Source organism: Opisthorchis viverrini, assembly GCF_000715545.1.
Source record: "Opisthorchis viverrini unplaced genomic scaffold opera_v5_62, whole genome shotgun sequence".
In the NCBI taxonomy this organism is placed as follows: domain Eukaryota; kingdom Metazoa; phylum Platyhelminthes; class Trematoda; order Opisthorchiida; family Opisthorchiidae; genus Opisthorchis; species Opisthorchis viverrini.
The window spans coordinates 1,419,658-1,432,210 of record NW_008751718.1 but is presented as its reverse complement, the minus strand read 5'-3'; the positions used below and the strand labels follow the sequence as shown (position 1 = coordinate 1,432,210).

At 44.6% G+C, this 12,553-nt stretch overlaps 1 protein-coding gene across 1 annotated transcript in view; it reads left to right on the top strand.

Annotated features, from left to right (window-relative positions):
* Positions 1-124: 124 nt before the first annotated feature.
* Positions 125-12,553, top strand: part of T265_13391 (hypothetical protein) — a gene marked incomplete at both ends in the record, with an annotated part of 28,024 nt that continues 15,595 nt past the window's right edge. Inside the window, 2 exons of the mRNA XM_009168660.1 lie at positions 125-199; positions 8,852-9,124. Coding sequence (XP_009166924.1) covers positions 127-199; positions 8,852-9,124 — 346 coding nt within the window. The remainder of the gene's footprint in view (positions 200-8,851; positions 9,125-12,553) is intronic.

The window sequence follows — 12,553 nt, the reverse complement described above, 5'->3', positions numbered from 1 at the left end:
TGTTGTGACGTTTATGTTGGATCTTTACTTCATCCTGAAAATTTTCTGTCGGTAGACCGATTTGAAGGACTTCAGGTTGACACGGCTGTTTTTTCGCAGTAAATGATAGGTTGTCGGATGGACTCTATTTATTACCGCGCAATCCAAAGGCCTGCTCAACTGCGATCCGCTTGTCCTTTTGTCCAGTTCGGACAGCCTTGTATGTATTCCAGTATACTTGGTGTCTCTAATTTAAGGTTTTCTTGCATACAATAAGTTTTAGCTATAGGAGTTATGTATAATTGGCTACGTGTATGATTTTCCCGGGTATATTTTTGGCCCTGGTTTCCCATCGTACCTTCAGACACTTTCTTAACAAGATATATAACAACCTAGAATTCACCGTTGGATGCTTACTTTTATGTGCACCCCCACAATATCCAGTCCAGTCGGAATTGACAATAAATCGACAATTTAGACAGTTGTCCTTATCTGCGAAGCACTTACATCCTCATCGTGCATACACTAAACTGGAGAACTTCAGCTTCATGGCATGGTAGCGTCGAGTCGGCTTTTATTAGCATTTCATATGGCATAAGTGATTTGATTTGGGCTCGGGCTCTGTATGGGACGCATACGTACGATCAAGCAAGTCTGAGGTACGGAGTTTCCATATGCCCCAAAATGTTGGCACTAGAAGTAGCACCAAATGCTAAGAATGCTAGGCCGAAACGACGTGTCCTTCTCATGGTCTAAGGCCGGTTGATTCAACGAGGCTGAGAAAGGTTTGTCGATGGTAGCTGGAGTTCACCAGTATTTATTAAGTGACTACAGAGCCTCATATAAGTGTAAAGTACAGCCGCAGGACTGAGAAGTAACCGTTGTATGTAAATCTGTGAGACTGTGGGACTAAATTGTTCGTTCGGTCAGTTCCAGCATACTATGGCGTTTGAACCGCGAGCCTCGTTCGTGTACTATACATTCATTATTGTACTTGATGAGACGACACGCTGGGTAAAATCGGAACTGCTCAAAGCGGTTTTAAATTCGTGCGCGGTTTGCTAGGTCGGCCTGTGAAGAGCTGAGTTTTGAGATGAAGGAATGCAATCATCCTGACTGATGACGTGAATGCCCATTTAAGCGACTAGACCCATGGTCAGTGTCCGGATATTAAGGAGCGACTTCTTAATTTGTATGCTGAACATCGTGTGTTCTTGGCTGATAACAACTTTCAACAAACGCTCACATCGAGTTACTGGGAGGCCACCAGCTGCAGGCACATATGGAATCGTGTGTTCTTGGCTGATAACAACTTTCAACAAACGCTCACATCGAGTTACTTGGAGGCCACCAGCTGCAAGCCACATATGGACTTATTTGGATTATGTAGCTATCAGTTACAGATAGAGATTTCCGGTCAACCATATGGGAGTCACCCGGCTTGAAGACTGCTGGATACGGAGAGTGAACAAATGAAGATTTGTTGGAAGGTGAATATACGAGGGTGGAAGAAGCAGTCTTATCAGCTTTATAGGTGTCTGTCCAGGCCATCCGACTCAACTAAATAAAAGCTGGATACCATCGAGGTCAACAGATTGAGGAGAAAATCATATAAACAACTGGCAACGCGATGGGAGTCATTACGGTCACATCAGACGCAGAATCTTCATATCCAATCTGTCCATGGTGTTTGTCGCTAGAGGCGGTACTGGATCCAGTACTGCTGGATTGCCACTTCAGGCAGCTACAGGGTGACGTTCCAAGAGCTAACTCAAGATTCAGCCCCAGTAAAGTAAGCCACTTGGTCAGTGCGTAAATGTCTGACTAATACAGTCTTCTGGTCCTATAGGTTGGGGGAGGCAGCTTGCTTTCTAAGAATTTAAGCTCATCTGACGGACTCACGCAAATCACTGCTGCCTTAGGGTTAGGCTTCTGAGCCAAAAGCTTTGTCTGATAACCCCGGTCGTCCTCTTCCCTAGGTCTGGACATCATAGCAGCGTTCCAACTTACGCACGAAGGTGAACTCCACACCTACAACTAATCTTATGCCGCATTGGCTGCCACTTGGTGCCATCAATCGGGTCGCTTTACTTGCTGCCTGCGGCAGGGTGGGTAAACGTAAACAGACCACTGCTGATATCTTTCTTTTCCACATATTCGGTTCTCCTCCTTATCCGTTGTCAGTGACTTCTCCGTAGACCAGTTCTTCAGGACTGAAAGATACGTTTGACTTCCATTGTCACTGGTTCCAGTGACTTGGCCGCCACAGCCACAGATAATTTGAACTCACCCTTCAAACTCCTACACTAATTTCAGCTGGCATCCATTAATATTCGGACTCTGAAACATGCTGGACAACAGACAGCTTTTCCGTGTGCACTGAACTTAGTTTCCATTGATGTTGCTGTCTATCTGAGACGAGGATTCAAATCCCAAGTGCCGTTGTTGAACCTACCCCTCGATTGATTTCCTCTCGCTTCTAGTTGCACACCCCTGGGGATCCAGAAGCATCTGCGGTTGGTTCTGCTAAGACTGACTTTGTTATAAGCCACGCAGATAGTAGCCGGTTGAATGGTTGCCTCATTGATGGTAATCTCTTCGCGGCCCATTTGGCAATGTCTATGAGATTATCGCACAAACGCGCTGATAATTGTGCTCTTCGTTGTATTTGTTTATGCCCTAACAAACCAGCTGGGATACACTTGAAGAGCTTTAAGCGCTCTATTTCGGTGGGTTACGAGCTCAGTTATGGTTGTTGTTGCGGGGACTATGAATGCGCAAGTATATAGACTTAGCGCTGCTGAGACTCATTTGGATGGTCATTCAGGACGAATCGAGACGCACGGGCAACGGCGAACACTTGCCGCAGTTGTGTGTTGAACACGAACTGTTTCTGTGCAGTAGTAACCTCGAAGCAACCGAAGCTGCTTGGTCACATGTTGCCTCCCGCATGCGAGCCAACCTCCAACACAGGTAGACCACATTGGCATTAGATATAGGTGGCGTGGGTTAATTACTGGCCGTCGCACGTACTGGAACACTTGGATATTCGGATCATGCTTTGTTCATTTCTGCTTCTTGTTGGATTTTCTGTGGGTGCACATGGTGCGAATACCTCGCCTGGACATTGAAAAGCTCCCGAATCCTGATATGAAACAATTATACAAATACCCTTTGGACAAGACGTCTTCTGATTTTCACTCTTACTCGAATTTACCTTCTGTATCCCTGCAAGGTGCTTGTTGTTTCGCCCGTAGACTGGTTCAAACCAACCAGTTTCAAACACTGGATCTCAAACAACACTCTGAAATTGCCCGAAGCTCAGACACGTATTCTTCTCTGGTCGAGATTACGGCGATACTCAACGAACTGTCAACCTTCGGTTGATAGACAGCCTCTGCGCGGTCTGAGGAGCCTTGTGGGTCTAGATTTCGAAGAGCTGGAGGAGGTGAGGGACTCTTGGAATGCGCCTAAACTGTTCCAGCTGATAGGTGCAACGTGAGGAGACGGGCTACCGATGAGCGGAACAGCCACTCAAAATGACTGACTCATTCCTAGGAAAGAAGAGCTCATGGACCGTTGAGTTGATCACTTTTAATTTAACTGACTCTCTGTGGTTACTCAACCGGATTCTCGGCTCACAGTGCAGCCACGGACAGTGAACTTGAAACCCTTGATGACTTCGGTGATCGGTGAATTCCTTTTGTCCCCCATTAAACACCGAGCTGCCTCCCCTGACGAATTTCATTCCACTTTGTTCGAAGATGGACTTGAAATCTTCATATCCTACTTTATTTACTTCTATTTTGACGCAAGAGATTGCTGCAACCAACCGGTGTAAGTCGATTTTGGTTCCCAGTTTCAAAGAGGAGGATCGCGGTGACTGTAGCTGCCACCCAGGGATTAGCCTACACCTCCCCGTTTGAAACAAACTCTTAGTGTCGCTTATTCTACGTCTTCATGCGAACACATCTGTGCATTCCGACCACTCGCCGTCTGAATGGCTTCCCCCTTCGTTTTCCAGGACCGCATCAACTGAGGATAAATCGCTTCGAATTTGGGACTGAGAGGTCTCAATTTTAGACTAGTTTACGTGAATCGTTCTCAAATTACTTTTCCAACCGCTCCTCCATCAGGCAAATGTAAGGTGAGATAATGTCGCTACATTCTTCCTCAGTGCTTGGAATTTTGCCCATGACATGGCGCTACCAAGTACTGGATATCAATTACTACAGTGTCACGGCTTGAATCTCGGAACCCGCACGTTCCGAACGTAAGTTAGCCTGACGAATTATCAGACGTCCAGTGATAGTGTGCCCAGACTGCGAAGCCTGATGGAATCGGAAGGCTGAGGAAATAGAAGCCCAGAAGGCCGGGAATACCCGAGGGTTATTTCAGATGATTTATGCGGCTAGCTCCCGGAATCCACGTGCAAGTTAAACCTTCAAGGATCAGAGTGGTGTGAACACCTTGACTAAAGTAGAACGCTTTGACCGCTGGAGCGAATACTTTGAATAGAAGCTACCATAGCAACTCACTGCCATTCATCTGAAGCATACAACTGACGTAGAACCCTCAGCGGCGAATCTGGAACCGCCTACGGCCATGGAGGTTTATGTTTGGATATCCTCTGTCAAGCGCCACCGAGTTCCTGGTCCGGAGTGAAGTCATCAATCATCGCCTGTCAGATCTGCTTGCCGCAATAGGGAAAGCTAGACTGTCACAGGCAACTGCGGAAAATCGGTGATAGTGCCCATTTCCAAAAAGGCTCGTAGCAAGTTCGGTAGTCACAGGAAGATGAGTTTAACGCGGGTTGTAGCGGGCCTACTGGCGTCACTCCTTCGTCACCTTATTGTGGCTTGTGCAACACTGACTGGAGAGCAGCATGCAGGATTGCGGCCTGGTGGGGATCGCGTTTACCAAATCTTCACACTTCTTCAGATGCTAAGACAAACTGGTGCGTATTCCCGGATTTTCAAGGCACATTCGACTCAGTTGACCGGTCTGATATAGTTAACATGCTCAGACTTCCGTGCGTGTGATAGTTTACAGAGGGCTCTCAAGAGGTTTCGGTACGCAAACTGTTGTCCTTTAGGGGTGCCCGCCCCCTCCATTCGTGATTGACGAGGCAACAAGATTAACACTGGAAGGTGTTCAATTCACTGGTTTTGAAATATCTGATGACGAAAACCTTATTGATCTGGGGTTTGCGGACGGCATCACTTTTAGGAGAAGAGGAGAAGAAAGGTATTTTTGCTTAAACTGGTCAAGTTCATGTCGTTTTTCGGTATGCGCTTTGCACCCACAGAGTATAAAGTCCTGTTCCTGGAAGTGCAGTCACCGAATACTCACAATCCAGGGAGGGGCACATGATGTTGTGGTGCCCTTTACCTTGGTACCTTTATCTTGTGGTGTCTTCTATCTCGGGAGTTATGTTGGTTCAGATTGTAGCGTGGCAGATGAGGTTAGTGCGCGAATCTGAAAATCTCGGGCCGCGTTCGCTAATTTGAAACACCTATGGCGTCAAAGTGGTATTTCCATGAATCCTAAGGGGCGTGTGTATTACCGTGTGCTACTATTAAGCTAGTCTTGTTGTATGGCTGTGAAACTTGCCATCTTCGAGCAGCGCAACTGAGACGTCTTCGGGTGTTCGATAACCGTTGTCTCAGAACCACTGTTTGTGTAGGCTGGTTTGTGCGAGTCCGTAACGAGGTAGTTAGAAAGTGAGTATTCGGTTGCGCAACTGGGACTTCCCACGAAGAACGTTCGCAGCACCAGAAGCTGCATTGGTTGGACCATGTATTGCGCATGCCAAAGCACATTTTACCGAAGGGAATGCCGTTTACCATGCTTAATTCAGAGTGGCGGAAACGGAGAAGTAGTCGACCCTTGACCTGGTAGACGAGTATAGAGTATATTACGAAAAGTCTGGGTGCTATCGATGCGGTTCGTCTTCCTGGATGATCCCCATTATGTTTTGTTGGAGTCGCTGGAAGATATGGCAGCTAGTCAACGTGAGTGGCGTTCTTGTTGATGATGAGTGCGATGGTGATAATGATGATGATGATGTATGTTTTTGAGACTCCGGCACTTCGGACGGAGGACCTGAGGCATCGAAACTATGGTGGGAGTCGGCTGAAAACAACAAATTCGCAATGAGGTGGTCAGCAGACGGATTTTTGTCGAAACAGATGGTACTTCACTCAAAGAATGCATCCAAGACCGTAAACTAGGTTCACCGGATCGTGTGTTACCCATACCGATTTACCGAATACCGAGAAGAGCGTTATTTCCTGTTCTGATAGGGGACTTAATAGTGGACACAGCTTGACGTGATAGAGGGGAGTAAATGGTGTTAATTAAAATTTGGGTGCTGCCCTTGCAGGTTAGGGTCGGGCCCGTCTGTGTTTGCCTGGATCTACTGAACGAAATGGCGGCTAACACATGTCAGTGGCGTTCTTGCTGCCAGTTTCTATCTAGATTGTCTGATTCAGTGCTGGAAGTGTAGGTACCTCGGATGTTTGTTGTAGTATAGCCCTTAGCCCCAGTCTCTGCCCAATTTTCTTCTTTTAATTCAGTTGGATTGACATGGTTGTACACCACTGAAGCACCAGTCTTCTCTCTGGTGTTGCTGTCAATAATGGAGACTATATTTGTGGACTATTAACCCAAAGTATTTGATCCAGAAGTTGGACTTTTAAAGAAAGCTGAGTCAATACTACTTAGCGTCAGTCATATCTGACTACTGAGCTTAACCGCTCTGCTCAAGAAGTTGGATTTTGTTTTGGTCAAAACCTAATAAGCTATGCACTAGCCAGCATCTCAGTGGTGTGCCACATTTTAATCCATCTATTAATGCGTGCTTGTTTTATTTGAGTGAATTTGCTTCTGTTAATTGCGAAGGAACTTTGCCAAATCGATAAAACCATGTCACAGATAGGAAACGAACCATAGGTTAATGTGGTCATATGACTGTGGCAACAATAGCGTTACTTTATCTAGTGGCATTTACCGGCAGAAGTCTGGAAAAACCAACAGAACCGCGATACAAAAACACCCCTACCATTTCCGTCACGAGTGAACCAAGGCTACGCACATTTGTTGAACACCTACTTCGGTTAGTGATTTGTTAGCTGTTATTCGACTTAGCTTTTCACTGGGAAGTGCCTCCTGGTCGCAGTGATGGAATCACAAATTCCGCTGATGATATTATCGTTGTTCTCAGTACGCACTACTGCATGTCCATTCTGTTTGAACTATAGTTAATTATCTACCTTTTTGATAATACAACCACCTAGTTGTTCACTGGTAACTGGACTAATAACGTCACTCACACCGTCACTTCCTTTCCGCATGGTTGCATTTGTTTCATCGAATTAGCAGACGGTAGAACCTTCATTTTATGTTGGCCTGCTATTTCAATATTCTCTTACGCACTATCATACAGCTAGACATAAGTCAGTCAGCATGTGATTCCGTTCACCGTTGTCCAGCTGTTGACTTATGTGCTTTTAGTTGTTTGTGCATCCTCAATGCTCAGGGTGGACACGTTGCCTGTGATTTTTGTGCACCGAACGACACCTATGCAAGAGCTCCGGACAAGCAAACACATTGTTCGGCATTATTGTGATGTGGATTATTCTCGGGGGTTATCTCAGGAAAATAAATTATAAGCGTACAGGTTGGAAATGGCAACGAATTTCCGTATTGAAAATTAGGACCTGTAATTTCCACTGCTGCGTAAGATGTCCTAAGAATACTGTGTAACTGTATCACCCTAACAGGGTTTTTATGTCTTTTTATGTTGATAGAATTTGAGGACAATTCTAAAGCCGACTCGCCCACAGTCGCCCAACTTCACCAAGTTAATTATTCTGCTTTTTGTAAGGTTGTGGAACAACTCCGTCTCGTTAGGGCGCCGCTGCAACAGTCTACTTTCCTGTGGCTGTTCCTTACAGTACTGTCCATTCGCAGTGTTTTAGATTTTTTCCTAACTTTTTGACCTGAAAGCTTGAGAGAAGCGTTGACCATGTTGCAATTTAAGCATTGTTGATCACTGAAATTATTGATTTTGGTGCGTGTGCCGCTGAATGACATTGTATCGAACGCAGCCAGGCCCTCAACTTTATCTGTGAGGACACGGCTGCTATCGAACAATTGTCTGTTATGCACTCCTGGTGTGCACACGTGGCATACTATCATGATATCACAGTGTTAACATACCCGGCTGATATACCAAGCGTTTTGTTTTATATTCACAATTGGTCAATAGGACATACTATGCCTTACCAGAAAATCGGTTTTCTCCCTAAATCCTGCTTTCGCGAGAATCTTAAAGAGCATCTTACTTGATTGCTTATGGGTTAGGATTCATTTGACTCAAACCGGCGTATTCTTAACCCTGCACTGCAATGGATCCCACTGTCGAATTACCATTGGACTATTGAACTTCCCGTCCCATGTGGAAAAATTCACACAGTTCATATAAAAAATAGGCCGAGTAACACTATGTACTGGAATATTGTTCAGTCACATTAAAACAAATAAGATGCTCATGAGGCTGGACTCATTTCTGAGAACTTAGCTGTAGGGCGCATAGGCGTTGGAGTGCTACCACATTGCCCAGCATCAAATAAAAACTGAGGACATTGATGCTTAGATCCACTTCAGGTCCTTATTTCTGAGGGACTTTGGATTAATCCACGTGCGTCTTAGTGCTACTGAGCGAGTGAGCTGGATTATTCACAAGAGGAAAACCTCTGGCCTCATTTGGATGTATGTTAAAGGGCAGGCTGCTCAAAAACGATTGGTCTCTTGAGGCTCTCTTGATACATTTAGTTGGATAGTTTATCTTCTTCATTTTTGCATGCAGTCTCCGGACCTGAATTTGGCATGGTCAAAACATTTCAAGTATACCTCGGAGCTCACGGACACAACTCAAGTCGAAGCGCAAGTAGTAACAGTAGTTGCAGTAACAGCAGTGAGGATGACCGCACGTACAGCTGCGTCCACTGTCGCGCCCACCTGGCCAGACACCAGGATCTTATTTCCAAGTCTTTTCAAGGTAGCCAAGGCCGTGCTTACTTGTTCGAAATGGTAGTCAACGTATCCTGTGGGAAACCTGAAGAGCGGCTACTCCTAACAGGTAGGTGTTGTGACGAAATTCACGGAAATTTTCGGGTCTGTCTTTCTGACGTACTCATTGTCGTAGAACGCACGTGTTTTCTTTTATCAAACCACATGACTTGTGGGAACACAATTCACTTACTATCTGTGGCTGGCTGTATTTATGAAGCATAGTTGTAAACTATTGTTTGTAAAATTCGGTTCATCCTTCTAGCTATTCGGTAACTATAAACCACACCGAGTCCTTCAACTTCATTTCGGAAATAATTTCAGTGCGACTGCACAGTTTACACTCAGTTTCGTTTGAAAATATCCCGTCTGCGGACGATGTGAGACAATGGTCGATATATTACTGTGATTTCAAAGTATACTAAAGCTGATTACAATACTTTCCCTGAAGATATTTTTTCATAGAGAGTACATTTTTAAAAAGCAAGGGCAATGACTTTGTCACAAGGTTTCTTGAGTAGCAAAGGCTAGTCTGTCTATCAAGTGAGCTCGTTTCAAGAAGGGAACAGTGTGATCACTTAGGTTGGAAAGTCCAGTAATGTTAATGGTTATCTGTTTGAAGCAGTTGCTCCGGATGCCAGTGACGTTGAATCAATGCCAGACCGTGTCTCAGTGAAGTTCTTAGTGCAACTTTTGGAGACTACCTGTTGTACATTCACACAACTGTATCAAAGTTTATTTTGTTTGATGAGATACCGCGCTTCGTTTGCATATTTCATGGTCAAGAACCTAAATTGAATAGTATCAGACGTATTTTCCGGCTGTCATAGCCTTGAGACGTTTTCTTAATCGGTACTTCGTGAGATCGCTTTGAAATCCAGCTTTCCTCATGGTTACGGTGCAAATTGTATATTTATCCGAAGGCATTCAGGAAAATATGAACTTTGGCCTATGGACGGTTTAAGTATCCAGGCTACTGTCTGACGAACTACTGTTCCCAACCGCAGTTTACGTTGCAAGCGGAAATTGCCGAGTTTTTTTAACTGCTTCAAGAGAGCGGAAATCACAGCAAACTGAATGATAACGTATTATGAAGGCCTTCTGCATTTTTCATTTGTTTCTTCGGTGAATCAGAATGGGTGAATCCGCTGACCAAGCTTACCAGGCATGCATTACGCATTATTTTTCGTTCCAGGCCATTGTTGGTGGCAGATTCGCGGGAGATAGCATGAAATAGAAGCTTTGGGATATTCGTTCATTCCTGCTTACATGTTTCTGGGAATCCTGCACGCACTCGATCCCGATGGCACGGATGTTGTTATCTCCTAGCCGGACTGCCTAGCTAAAGTTCGCCGGTCTTTATGCATCGGTCGTATATCGGGTTAGGTTAGGAAAAGACGCTGTCAGAAACCCCGTGATGGGGCTTTAATTCGATATGATACTCAGATATGTTAATTTTATTGCTATCGACAGGAGTAGACACCTTATCCATGACCATTTTCCGTAGGGACGTAAGGCTTCTTCGCATCAAGTCTCCTCTTCTCCTTTATCCTTCCATTCTTTATGCTGGCTTCCTTCAATCACCTCTGTATAGCAGTTAAGATCACTGTATTAATTGCGTGTTGTCGTCAGTGATTCTAATGATCACATTACCCCGGTTTGTCATGCGCGAATGTTGTCAAATTTTTATCATACAATTGATGACAGACACTCATTTCTCCTCCCGTCACTAGTCAACGGTGATATTATCCAGTTTTTTCTCCAGGAAAGCAAAAAAAACGACCCTTTCATACAATCTAGTTCACACTAGCTGGTTTCAACGTCAGATGTCCAGAAAAAGCTATAGAAGCACGCACGGCTCATCAACGTGCCCTTCCAAATGGTGATCTTACTGTGGGCTTCGTTAGCGAAGTATATTCTAGTTGTCCACGTTCAGTCACGTGTAAGTGAAGCGCTTGTCAGGTTAAAACCCAGCTGGTTTTTATTTTTCATTCTTAGTTGGGGTATCCGGGCAATTTTTATAGAATACCCCGATCAATCTCGTAGGAAGTATTATGCAAACATTAATGTACTATACCTGAAGAGACACCTTTCAGGCAGGGTAGCTTTATACCATTCTATGTAGGTTTCTCAAATTGCAGCCATCGGATGTTATGCATAATTGGGTTTAGTTTTTGCTATAGCACCCATCCATTTGGCCTGTCTGGGGAGATCTAGTGTACCCAGGGTTACAAAGAATGAACCCACAAGAATCCAAATAAAATATTTGTTTTCATGTTTGATCAATGAGGAGGATATTCATACATACCGACTGGTCTTCGCAACACCACCTTAAATGCCCCTGGCTTATAAAGAAAGCTTATACCAACGGTTTTTTTCCACTGGATCTTTTGAAATTTATCCTACATTGCTGGAAAATAGCGGCACAAAACTGCTCGTAGCCAGAGACGCAGCAAACTAGAGCGTGTGTTGTATTTCACTTGGCTAATGCTCTGTGTTGAAATTGAAAATTTTTGAACTGTGATTGGAACAGCTTACTTGGAGCCTAAACTTTACAGGAACAAGTGTGAAGCTGTGACGGAGCAGCGCGGATTCTTCTTAAAACTGACCCAGTTGCAAAGCAAACTTCTCATCCGTTGTGTTCTAATCACGTTTGCAAAGGTATGCCAGCCTGGGTCTTCGCTTTTCCCTGACGTTCAATTCGTGCGGCTGACGAGCACTTGCGTCTCATCACGTATACACTAGGCAAACCAGGTGAATACGGAGAAATTTCTGGATGCTAGCTGACAGTGTGGCTAGGTGTGTTTAACACCCCATTTTCGGAAGATGGAGTGAAGTTCTCTTGAAACAGACATCGACTTGCAGTCGCCTTATGACTGGTCTTTGTAGCTGGCGCCCCAATCGCGCCCATGATGGAAAAATGTGTCTGATCTGGCAGTACTTTATCACACCTCATCGTTCTATTCCAGCTGATATAGAAAATCCAGTGTGGTTTACTAGAATGGTTGATTTAGAAACGCCTATGCCAATCCAAATATATCATTCTGGCCTTCTGTGACGTAGGCGTAGGAAAAAGAAGCCAGTACTTGCGAAGTTTTTATAATTGAGTCGTTTGGGCATTGTGGACAGAAAGATATGTATGCACCGTTTCCGGCCGGCATTACAAGGCACTTCTCAGCTGTGCGGAAATTCCTCTTGGATATCGTTCCTGCTAATGCTTAGGCCGCAACGGCTTTAATGGACGTCGTACCCACTGGTGACAGCTTTGCTCGAAGCTTAAAAACTTAACTGATATCCTTTACCGAGAACCAAGCCAAATCAAGTATTTTTTCTAGCTTGTCGGGATAGCGAATTTGCTTGATTACAGTCTTTTTCGAAAATTGTTGTAGCGATCCGTGTTGAACGTGAAGCCATCTTAGGCGTACAGTTGAACATGCACTGATAAGTGTACATTTATATATGGGTATCTCATTTAGAGTGCTAACTTTATATATATATA